General features: G+C 36.7%; 1 protein-coding gene across 1 annotated transcript in view; it reads right to left on the minus strand.

The window, feature by feature from the left end:
* Nucleotides 1-2403: 2403 nt before the first annotated feature.
* mvda (mevalonate (diphospho) decarboxylase a) overlaps nt 2404-13331 on the minus strand; it is a 36731-nt gene continuing 25803 nt past the window's right edge. Inside the window, exons 8-10 of the mRNA XM_039763411.1 lie at nt 10288-10403; nt 3936-4044; nt 2404-3483 (exon numbers count right to left, since the gene is read on the minus strand). Coding sequence (XP_039619345.1) covers nt 3403-3483; nt 3936-4044; nt 10288-10403 — 306 coding nt within the window. The 3' untranslated portion in view covers nt 2404-3402. The remainder of the gene's footprint in view (nt 3484-3935; nt 4045-10287; nt 10404-13331) is intronic.

Here is a 13331-nt window from a genome sequence, read left to right on the forward strand (position 1 = left end):
TTTAAACTAGAATGTGGTACCAGACAAGGATGCCCCTTGTCACCACTGCTTTTTGCAATCACCATTCAGCCACTGGCAGTTCACTGTAGAAATGCTTATGAGATAAAGGGGATTATCAGAGAAGGAGTTGAACTAGATAGATAGATAGATAGATAGATAGATAGATAGATAGATAGATAGATAGATAGATAGATAGATAGATAGATAGATAGATAGATAGATCGATCGATCGATCGATCGATCGATCGATCGATCGATCCCAAGGGGAAATTCACATAATCCAGCAGCAGTATACTGATACAAAAAAGTTTCTCTATATGCAGATGATATGGTACTGTATATATCAGATCCACAAAATACTGTGCCTGCAGTCCTAACAGCGCTTACAGAATTTCAAAAGATTTCTGGTCTCAGGATTAATTTGACTAAAAGTGTGCTCTTTCCAGTGAATTCTCAAGCACACAATATTAGATTGGACAACTTCCCTTTTATCATCACAGATCAGTTTAAATATCTAGGGGTAAATATTAAAAGTAGACCTAAAGCTCTCTATCAACAAAATTTTGCTGTCTGTATGGAAAAAATTAAGCAAGACTTGCATAGATGGTCAACCATTCATCTCACTTTAGCTGGAAGAATTAACATTGTTAAGATAAATATCTTCCCTATGCTTCTCTTTTTATTTAAAAACATTCCAATATACATCAATAAATAATTTTTTAAGAAATTAGATTCAACCACTGTGGAGGGCTGGCGCCCTGCCCAGGGTTTGTTTCCTGCCTTGCACCCTGTGTTGGCTGGGATTGGCTCCAGGGGACCCCCGTGACCCTGTGGTTGGGATATAGTGGGTTGGATAATGAATGGATGGATCGATGGATGGATGGATTCAACCATAACCTCATTTATTTGGAATTCAAAACATCCACGTATCCAAAGAGTGACCCTACAAAGACCTAAGGCAGAAGGTGGCATGGCTCTACCTAACTTTCAATTTTATCACTGGGAAGCAAACATACAAGCTATACAAACCCGGACATGGGCACAAATAGATGAGCATACACAGGCTTGGCCGGCAACAGAAATAAAATCCTGCAGTACTTCTTGATATTCCTTGCTTTGCGTCCCAATAAATGGAAGTTATCACCAATATACTAACAACCCAATTGTGCTTCACTCACTTAAAATATTTATCTGTGGCACCTCTGCATGAGAACCACTTTTTTCCACCCTCTCAAACATATGCAGCTTTAAATATCTGGAAAACATTTGGGATTAAATCACTTAGAGATCTGTACATAGACAACATCTTTGCATCCTACAAACAATTACACTCCAAATTTAACTTCCCAGCAATACATTTCTTTTACTACCTTCAAATCAGAAACTTTGTTAAACAGAACCTGCCCAATTTTCCTCACCTCCCACCTACTTCTACACCAGAAAAAATACTGATCAGTCTTGAGGACTTAGACAGCATTTCTGTAATATATAAAACCATTTTACAGTCCCTCCCTTTCAAAGATCCAAGAGGACAGTGGGAAAAGAATCTCTCACTCAATATTTCAGAAAAGAAGTGGAAAGTAGCAATGCAGAGAATTCACTCGAGCTCCATATGTGCAAAGCATACAATTATTCTCATAAAACTCAAAATTATATATCAAGCACATCTGTCTCAATTAAAATTGTCCAAAATGTTTCAAGGACAAGATACAACCTCTGAATGTTGCAATCGAGCGCCAGCCTCACTAGGCTGCATGTTTTGATTGTGCACCAAATTAACATCATCCTGGACCAAAATCTTTAAATGCCTTTTAGAAAGCCTTGGTGTCACAATCCCTCTTAATCCATTAACAGCTGTGTTTGGTGTACTTCCAGATGGGCTTAAAGTGGAGAAGGACAAACTGTAGTTGCCTTTACTACACTATTAGCACGTAGACTTTTCTTACCCAATTAGAAGAATCCTACCTCTCCTAGTCAGCAAAAAAAAAAAAACAGTGCTTGCATACCATTAATAAATATCAACAAATTAAAAAATGCATTTTGCCTAATTTTCTTTTTTCTACACCATCACCAATTGCAATTGCATTTTTAAGATTTTGGGGTATTAAGCTTTTATATTTTGAGGGATGTGGTGTGGGTTGGGTGGTTTACCCCTTCCTACATATTGATACTGTATATCAAAATGTCCTTTCCTAATGGATGCCTACTTGCCTAGATATATCATCTTGCCAAATTTCATTATATCTATATATCTACCTCCCTCTGTCTAGATAAATATTGTATATCTATGTGTCTATATCTATCTCCATTCAGATAATTGTTGAATTTCAGTATATGAAGTAATACAAAACATTTAAAGTTTCCAGATTTTAAAGAATTAATAAAAGCACCGAAAAGGAAAACTTCTAGCTATTATTGGATTTATTTTTAAATACCCCCAAATATCAGTCCAAAATATATTGTACAATTAATTTGTACTATTATTTCTAGGACAAACAGAAGAAAATCACATCATCATATAAAAACTGCAGTAAAAAAATTAGTCACAGCAAATTTCATGTCTGAACAAAATGAAGGTGGCAGTTTTTTTTTTTTTAGCAGACTTGCATTTAAGGCTGCATTTTACAGAAAGCAAGAACAGTTTTTCAGCAAGTTAACTTTCAATTGACAGAATTCTCATAAGTAATAAATTAATGTCCTTTTTACATTTTTTATCTATACATAATAAATACTATTGTGTACATATCCAAAATATTCATTAGATTATTCTAATACAAAGTTGTTGGGGACCCATGGTGTGAATTAGCCAGCATTCACACACAGTTTTGGACAATTTATAATAGCCAGAAAATCTAAGCTGCACATGTTTAGGATGTGCGAGACAATAAAATAAAATAATGAAAACTCCAAAACAGACAGTCCCTGGACCCGGGATTTGAACTAATATCTCTGGAACTATGAGACTGTAGAACTATCTACCACCCACTTAGGTAAGAAAATGATTTACAATTATTAGAATACATGCTATTGTACTTTTTATTTATGGGATACTCCTTCAGATTCTTTTAAGAAGTATTCAGTTCAAGATGAACAGTTAACAATCACACTTTAAGATAAATCTCAAAACACTTTGATCTTATTCCCATTACTCACTTTACAAAGAATATTTATTAATCATTTTCCAGTTGTGACAGTCGACTTTGTAAACGTATTATTTTGCCACATTTTAAAAATACTTGCAAATGATGACAGTCACACTCCAGCATATGGCACAGGCACTAAGCACAAACATTTTCCCTTCTAAAACATAAATCTACATTCACACTGCAGTTACATTTTTGTCCAGAGAAAACTGTGCAGTTGGATATTCTGTATTTCAGTAAATGGTGTGAAAATTAAATATTAGATATTCTGTTTAGGCAATCCATCTAATCCCAAAAGATGACAGGAAGTATCTTCTACCATCTGGGGCCCTGGGCCTACCTGTTGAGGAAAAGAAAAACAAATGTTGAAACTACACACAATTAGGCATTCTAAAAGTGATTTGATGACTTTGTCTTCCTAACATGCTTTACAGTTTCATTTCAGCTATAAAAACATTTCTCTCATTTTTTTTTTTGTAAAGTGTTTATAAAATATTTTAAATGAAAAAGTATTATATTCATTAATTAATTTATCTGGATATGGAGTATGCAATCCAACAAATTTAAATATCCACATATTTTTATACATATATTTATTAAATGTCTGCCAAGAGGCCACTGTATACCCTTTTATTAGAGAGCAAAACCCTTAAATACTGAAAGCATTGTTTATGGCTATTCAAATGAAGAAAATATATTCCATATCAGAAGTTCTGCAAAAGGATATACAATATAAACTCTTACTTATACATGATAAACAGAACTAGGTTTCTACCAGGAAGGTATTCTTACCTTTGTGCTAATAATATAATCTATTCCATTTGAACATGGCTCCATTCCAATTGCAGATTTTAGTTCTTCTGATAAAGTTACCTTTGAAACTGTCAGGCCCTTGAGAAATCTAATAAAATATATATTCAACGTTAATAAAAGGGATTATTCCCATGTATATTAAAGTCATACAATTAATGTTTTAAAATAGGCAACTGAATTCAAAATAAATCAGTAATTAGTTGTCAAGATTTATTACACAACTTGACAACTGTGTAATGTTCCGGCCACCCCTTAAACCCACAATAATGCACAATAAATACAGGTTGCTTCCCACATAGAGCTGAACCTATCACTACACTTCATGTTTTTGAACTTAAGACCCGCCTCTCACCTCATTTACTGGTCAAGAGTGGTGTCTTTAAATTAAAATCATAATCCTCTGTGAATGGACTGGAGGTATTTATTGGACAATATTTTAGCAGAAACGGCATTCATTTCGCACACTATGAGTGCACAACTGTAAGACTTGACATATGGATTATGCAACAGAAGTTAGCGTGATGTTTATTTCACAATCATTTTTGATATTGTCTGTTGTTGTCCAGTGTTGGTCACCATTAGGGATGCCATGATACCAGAATATTTGTATTTGATATCAATACCAGTGAAATTTTATAATACAGAATACCTACTCAATAATGCAGCAAAAATAGAAATCGTATTCATTGGCTTTTTCTTAAAGTACCTCCATTACTGCAGTAAACAATATTCTGCCTTTTTTATAATAGAATATAAAAGATACAAACACTAACAGTAGAAACGTTTTTAAAATACTGATACATCCATCAAGTAGTTACCATCCATCCATCCAATATCCAACCTGCTATATCCTAACTGCGGGGTCACGGGGGTCTGCTCAAGCCAATCCCACCCAACACAGGGCGCAAGGCAGGAACAAATTCCTGGGGAGGGCGCCAGCCCACCGCAGTCAAGTAGTTACTCCACTACCATTTCCATAAACTAGTTTTGGCATTCATAAATATCAAAATATAATGTGGGGCTTGAATTTTATTTTAATGTGTCAGAGATCGGTACTCTCCCAACCCCAAAGCCAATGTATCAACAATAACATATAAAAATTCCTCTGGTCATCACATCTCCTAAGGAAAAAAAGCCTGCTCTACCCTTTCATACATAGTTTCTCTGCATTCTCAGACCATTCCAACCTGTCATTAACCTTTGTGTACTTGAAGGAGTAAAGAACCTCTACAGCCACTCCCTGAATAGTGACCGGGCATAGAGGATCCTTGTTGTAGCAAAAGTAACCCGTTCTTTGGTTTTGTTGATGTTAAGATGCAGACAGTTCTCTTTGCACCGAGAAACAAAAGGTCTCCTGCTGACTCCTATACTCTGCCCCATCTCTTTTATCAATACACCCCATAAGTGCAGAGTCATCTGAGAATTTCTGCAAGTGACATGACCTGGTGTTATATTTGTACTCTGAGGTGTACAGAGGAGACAGGACTGTTCCTTGTGGTTCTCCAGTGGTGTTCACCTCTAATTCAGAGGCACAGTCCTTGAGTCTCACAAACTGCAGTCTGCCTAACAGATTATTATCCAGGACACCACAGGCTCCACCAGCATATCTCTGGGCTTATCCCTTAACAGGGCTAGCTGAATGGTATTGAAGGCACAGCAGAAATCAAAACAAATAATCCTCCCAGTGCTGCTGGCTTAGTCAAGATGACAATAAGCTTTGTGGAACAGGTAGAATATTGCATCCTCCACTCCAATCCAGGGCTTGTTGTTTTGGAAAGCAGCACATTGATTGTCTTTACCCTTATCCTTGTGTCAACACCGAAGTTTATACAGTCTGTGATACAGTGACTGAGCCCTGCAATATTGTCTCCATGCGACTTGCACATCATTTAATGGATGAATCAATTTATTTTAAATTTCAAACATCAGAAACTCACGATGCTTTAATTTTCCAACATCTGTTCCTCCTTTTTTACATTTGTCCTAACTTTAAAACTTTCTATGTGAAATCAAGCTTGTTTTACATTAATCCTTTACTTCAGAACTCCTGCCTACCAGTCTTTATTTTCTAGTTTTCAAGGCTTCTTAGGCTTAGGTTTCTTCCATGTGAATCCTGAAAACCATGAGGACTGATTGAGGTCATTTATGTTAGGTAGAATGCCTAGAGGGGGCTGGGTGGTCTCCTGGCCTCGAAACCCCTGCAGATTTTCTTTTTTCCTTCAGCCGTCTGGAGTGTTTTTTTTTTTTTGTTTTTCTTGTCCTCCCTGACCATCGGACCTTACTGTTATTCTATGTTCATTAGTATTGCCTAATTTTATTTTTATATTTTGTCTTTTTCTTCGTCCTGTAAAGCACCTTGAAGCTACATCATTTGTATGAAAATGTGCTATATAAATAAATATTGTTGTTGTTGTTAGGCGAGTAATCATACTTTGTTATTGCTTATGTCTGTTTACAAATTTAGAATTAGAAAATTACTTGGGCTGTCATTATGTATACTCAAATTTATAAATTTAAGGGAGCATTACATTTGTTAATGTACATTCAAATACATAACATGCACTTTTACTTGTATGTGATACTAATGAACAGTAGTCTGTCTTCAAAAGCCAAATGAATGACACTAATTTAGTGTTTACAGTTTCATATTTAGCAATGAAGTATACTGTATTGTTTGTCCTGTCAACTGTATGTTCCTGCAGTTACATAACAGAGTACATGTTGAATTAATTAGGAGATGTGCATTGTCCTTCAAAGCACTGAAACACTAAATAGATTTTACTAGCCAACCCGCGGCGTACCATACGCCGCATAATCAGGCTGGTTTTTTAATGATTTTTAAGCACAGGGAGAAAATTAACATTTGAAAAATCGGTAATGTAATAAATCAGCAAGAAAAACAACACTGTAACAATGCACGAAACGAACCAACACACAATCGTCCGTGACTGAAAACTGGCGGACCGCCATCGCTCCTTCTCCTCCCAGACGGAGGGATGGGGTTGGACAGTGCTAAAGGCGCGGAAGGTGGAACGGGAGGAGAGGAGAAGGACGTCCATTCTGCTCCCTTAGTCATGCTAGTCTGCTGATTTCTCGTTCAGTATGCACTGCCTGCTCATGTGCCCACCTCCAAATCATCACTTGATTTGTTGTCATCTTTGCACAGTCCAGATGCACCTGTGACTCACGTAGACTTTTCATTGCTCTGTGCGGTTTTGGCTGCTTTTCCATATATAATCCACCAAGACACCCGACCACGGTGGTAGCGAGGTGGGAGGGGGATGTGTACAAAGGGTAGGGACATGACCAGTGGAAGCGTACGAGTCGCACTTAGTGGGAAATCCACGGTTTGCAGCCCGAATGGGGTTCAACGGCATAGCCACGCCTCCCTGCGCCAGGTAGACACATGCTCAATGTCATGCAAAATTATTTATTGAATGCTGAACACTTCTGGAAAGACACGGTTGTCTAAAACGAGTTGGTGTGAGAATACAACAGAAAGTGAATGAAAAGATGGAACTCTGGAGAGAGCAAAATACAACACAATAGTGAACCCGCGGCATAACAAACGCTGCATAATTATTTATTGATGGTTGAACACTTCTGGAAAGACACAGTTGTCTAAAAAGGGAGGGTTTGTGGATACAGGATACCCCTCGCAAACCGTTTTACGTGCTGCATATGGCGATTCACCTCCGCGAGAAACATGCCTCTATGAACAGTCAACGAGGCTCGGAGGTGCATGTGGCCTCTACGACAGATGAATATAAATGACGCCGTTTTTTCTCTGTCGTTGCATCCGAGTTGGTGGGCGTGCCTCTGCGAGTTGTCGTCGTATGCAATGGTCTTGGAGTCGGTGGGCGTGGCTCCTTCCTGCGTGTGCCATAGGTGTCTCACCTGTCGGCAGCTTAGTGAATCCACACCCCTTCTGGCGTGCTTTCCATGGGTGTCTTGCCTTAGTGAATTATATATATAGATTTTGATATTAACTAATGAAGCAACTCATGTGATTGCTGGTGTAGACATGCCAAACAGCTAAGTCATTTGAATCTTGCCACAATATTTACTTGCTACAGTTGTTGCACTGCCAATCCACCTTCACTCCTATATGTGTAACCATGGATGTGTGTGAAGTGAACACCCAATAAATCCCATTCCAATGAACTGTACATGCCGGTTAAAAAAATGGACGGATTCTTAAACTGATGGACATTTGTAGAAGTGCTCATTATAAATTAGATAATTAATACAAAGCCTCTGCTCATTTGCTGGGACTGTGTGGGACAATACTGAAAAGCAATTAATCTCATTATATTTTAGTCACTCACAAACGGATGACAATACAAGTTAAATGCTTACACCTCATTTGATCGGTAACGTTATTTTGCTCTCAAAGCATGCACAAATGGTGCATATGTAGCGTGGCCAAGTGGCTCCAGAGGCAAATGTGGGGTGGGCGATCTCACAATCATGTGCGAACATGTGGGAATAACCCTTTCATTCATTAGCACTAGGGCCACAATTGCTGGACCTGTGTCCCACAGGGTTTTTAAAAGAGAACTGAGGCACAAGAAAGTAGTATAACGAAATGGCATAACCATGAGTAAGCACAGTATTGGGTACCTGAGCCAGCTACAGAGAGAGCAGGCAGAGCGGTCGGTAGTGGAACTGGAATGAATTATCAGCACTCCACGAAGCAGATTGTTACCCATTGATTTAATGGAGGAGTAGGGTATAATGATGGTGGAGTCCTTCATAGGGATTCATAGGATGCCAGGAGATTATGAAGGAAGACAGAAGGACAGCCGGCTCAGAGTATTCTGGCAGACATCAATGAAGCCAGCAGAGCAAGCCGTTGGGTGAGCTACGGAGACAGGAGAGAGGAAGGTGTACTGGGCTCAGGAAGAAGGGAGAACCGACTGTCACTTTGATTTTATGAATTATTTATTTATTTTTGGATGATCATCTGATGCACTGCACTTAGAACACTTAGCTTGGTTTTTAATATAAACACTGATTTACTTTGCACCAACCCGTTGCTGACTGTACTTGTTCCCGAGGATGAGCTGGACATTATCAACTGTGCTAGGTTCAAATAGCTCCAGAAAGCGATGATCTTGGAATGCAGACCTACTGTTTTTCTTTTTGACATTTGTTGATGGAAAGGCTGCATCATCACAGTTTTTATATGCATTTTCTTACCACACTTCTTTTAACTTCACCTGTTTGTTGTCTGGTACAAATCTTGTAATCGATATTTAACCCCCTTCCTATTGTCCAAATGACTTGAAATTTTGCACACTTACTTCCGATGACAATACATGAATCAGTAATCAGTTTCACTAATTGATCAATTAGTCCATGTTAATTAAGAAATTAAATTTTCATAGGAAGAATAGTTTAAGATTTCACCAATAGATAGCGCTAATAACGGATAGAAATATTAAAGGAAGTGTTAAAAAATTGATTACAAAATTATACTAAAACAAACCCAAGACTAAAAAGTTGAAAATAATATATATATATAAAAAAATACTTTAAAAACTAAGTCTCTCATACATCACTCGTAAAATTTTTTTTATAAATTATATTATATATCCAGGGTAATTTGTCTACTTGCAGTCAAGCACAAGTGTAGTACTGACTTTCTCTGTATTACCATTGCTGTAAAAAAGATGGTACATTTTCAGAACTTTGGTATCAACTTTGTATGGAAATATTGGCTCTTGTGAAATCCCTAGTCACCATAGGCTCCAATTGAGAAACTTTTTTTTCAAATCTCCATTCTCCATGAAAATATGGCATTACAGTTTTTTCTTGCCCATCACTACAATTTCACATGGAGTAAGTAGCATAAAAAATTGAATTATTATGCATTACATATATTACATTCTTTGTAAGCAATGTCAGCTTCTTGAGACAGAAGATAAAAATGTTTTATATCACATAGTGAATAATTACTCTTTTGCATATATTTTTGTATACAAAATATACACAAGATTAAGATTTAAATCAAGATACAGGCAGCAACCTAAACCAAGATTCTTTAGATTTGTAATTGAATATGTAACAATCTGTTTTCTTGCAACAACTGCGCTAAGATTGCCCTTTCTAGCAAATTCAATCCTTTATCACAATTTATTCTAATTGTTTTCTCTATTAAATCAACTTTTTGATGAGGATGGAGTTTTCTGGGCCTCAGACCAATGATGTGGATTTATCACAGAAAACATTTTTTTCTCAGGTTCTCTGTACATAGGCAAGAAATTCTCATTAGACATCGAGTCAGTCAGGAACATATAGCTTTATATATCGGCCATTCTTTACTTACAGTTCACCATTGGTTTCCGGTGGAAAGTATTCCTTAACTAACTCAACAAATTCGCCGACATCCTCATCCAAAGTAAAGATGACAGCATTTGGCCCAGCATCAAATGTGTATGCTGCCTAAAGACGACAACAAAAAGAAAGTATTGTTTAATTTAATTATGACTAATAACTTTCACATAGAACACAACCAATTTTGTAAACTGCAGTGCCATTCCTATAATAATGTAAACCAAGAAAAAAGTTGGCCAAGTTAAAAAAAAAATCTACCCAAGAATCACCATATATAAAAGTCTGTTCTAACAAATTTAAAAACAACAGAGCCATTGACTTCTGTATGATTGGTTAGACTATAGTGAGGTCCTAAGAAAATCTACACTATGTAATAGAATCTGAGGAAACACACAACAAAGTAATGAAGGGTAAATACAGGGCTGAAGAGTTAAATCTGGCACTGGATTTGATTAAATGAAAGCATTCAAGGATTATTTTGTATTCACTCAGTTGTGTAGGCCAGATGTCTTCTCCATACATAACAGAGTTATGATGTCTTGTGCAGACAGTGGCAAGAAACCCTACCACCATCCATTTAAATGTTTTATTGCAGGGACAGTGAGTAGCAACAGGTAGAACCACCAGGAAGTCTTTCCCTATAATGACTTATACATCATATTGGGAACAGGCAGAATGGCCTAAAACTCATATTATGGTATAACTGAAAAGTCTGACAGTATAACAAATAAGAAATGTATTATCATTAATTTAGTGATTGATTAATTTAATACATGTGCCCCTTATTCATCAAATTGCTTTCTAATGTTCTATTACTCATAGAGATTCAACTGCAGGTGTTCACCTCTCTTTAACAAATAAAAGTACAGCTTCTTACATTCACTTACACACACATTTACTCATACTGCTACCAACCCACTGCAAAACACATAGCTGCTTCCTGACATCCCTTACCGTTTGCATTGACTCACTAATCTGATTGATATGTAGCAAATCTAGAGTTGAGACATACTCAAGTACCAATAATTGCTGAGTGGACTGTATGTCACCCTTCACCATATGCAGAATGTGCAAGATAATATTCAGATCATCAATAAAATAAATTCAAATGCATAATAAATCTCTGCGAAAATTCAAAAGTCAAAAAAAAAATTATAGTAAAGATCGCATTGGGGCAAAAAGACTGAAAATATTATTCAGTGATAGTGTTTGAGGATGTCTGGGGGAGAAGAGAGACAAGGCAGTGAGACAAAAGGACAGCTGCAGTACAGGTTTTTAAACGTTTGAAGCACTGCACAAAATGCAGATCACAGGGCAATGCAGCAGCAGCAATCCAGTAGCTGATCGAGCAAAGAGGGGGTTTATTAAAAAAAAAAAAAAAAACCTGTGTTTGTGTCCCATTGCATCACCATTTAAGAGGGGTTTCAGAGGAGCGACCAAGCGACCACATCTCCTTGGGGTGCGTTCAGCCCCCCTCTTCACAACGGCGCTGAGTGCTGGTGGGGAGTAAAGGGTTGGCAGCAAAGCCCCTAGTTACAAATAAATAAAATCTACGAAAGCAAAATAAAATTACATAAATTAAGAATGACAGCAAGAAACAACTATTAATCTAAAAAGTTAAGAATTTTTGATTATTAAAATTTTTTTTAGACTATTACTCTTAACATACAGTGGATTCAGGAAGCATTCAAGTCCTATCACTTTCTGCACACTTTGTTTTGTAGTTTTAATTTTAAATTGATAAAATTTCCCATGTTTGCCTATCAATCTATACTCAACAACTATAATGACAAAAATAAAACATGTTTTCACAAAGGTTAGCAAATGTATTAAAAATCAAATGGTGAAATATTCATATGTATTCAGACCCTTTACTGTGGAAAACTGAATTGTTGGGACATAATTTAGAAAGCCATCACACCTGCACATATACTGTAAGGTCCTACAATTCACACTGCATGTCAGGACAAAAAACAAGTCATGAATTCCATATAGTAAAGTAGGAAAGGATGAAGCTGTACTGTGTTTTCTTCAAGGTAAAATGCTTTTTTTGTTTCACAACAGTTCAGATTTTTAGAAAATAAGATGTTAAGGGGTAGTCTTTTCTTTATTATATATGAGCTGTGAGAATTCATACTGATAAACTGAATATCTTCCCAAAGTCACTAATCACTTTTACAATATTATATCAACAGATCCTTAAAATAAACTAATTACAACTGTAACATTATTAATTGGGAGTGCAAAAAGGGCATACTGTATAATTTTATTTAATTTTTTTTACAAAGGTTAGCTGCATTCCACTACAAAACTTTTAATGCAAATCACTGGGTCACAAATATATATTTTGCGACAAAAGAAGGAAACCGAATGCAATAAACTATACTTGCTTGATTAGCCACGAAAATTAAATTCCACATAAACTGTTCCCTATATGTTGTGTTCTCTACACCAGCCACTGCCATATTTTGTCAATTTACCAGTAGGCCAAATGTTTTGGCAATGTCCTACACTGACATCATATTGGGAAAGAGTATTTGCTAATTTGTCAGACAGTGTTATTGTTATACTTATTTCAAACCCTTAAACTGCATTATTCAAAGTAACTCCTGACAGTACAAAATTTTGCCAAGAAAAATCTATTATGCTATCTTGCTTATGTGACATCTTATCTCACTTTGATGGAAGACTCCTAAACCATCCTCCATAATGGAATAAGATACTTAAAATTAGGAAGAAAATCAAACCTTCTCTATCAGGAACATGCTTTTTTAGGAATCTGACAATTATTAATCTAATTGAAAAATAAACAGTTGGACTTCTAAGTTTTGCAGTGGGCTGGCACCCTACCCGGGGTTTGTTCCTGCCTTGCGCCCTGTACTGGCTGGGATTGGCTCCAGCAGACCACAATGACCCTGTGTTAGGATATAGCGGGTTGGAAAATGACTGACTGACTATATTTAAATACTGTTGCAATTACTCAATCACATTCACACGTATTGTGCATTGCTACCCAAATATGAATTGCCTTTTCCA

Source organism: Polypterus senegalus, chromosome 9 (assembly GCF_016835505.1).
Source record: "Polypterus senegalus isolate Bchr_013 chromosome 9, ASM1683550v1, whole genome shotgun sequence".
In the NCBI taxonomy this organism is placed as follows: Eukaryota; Metazoa; Chordata; class Cladistia; order Polypteriformes; family Polypteridae; genus Polypterus; species Polypterus senegalus.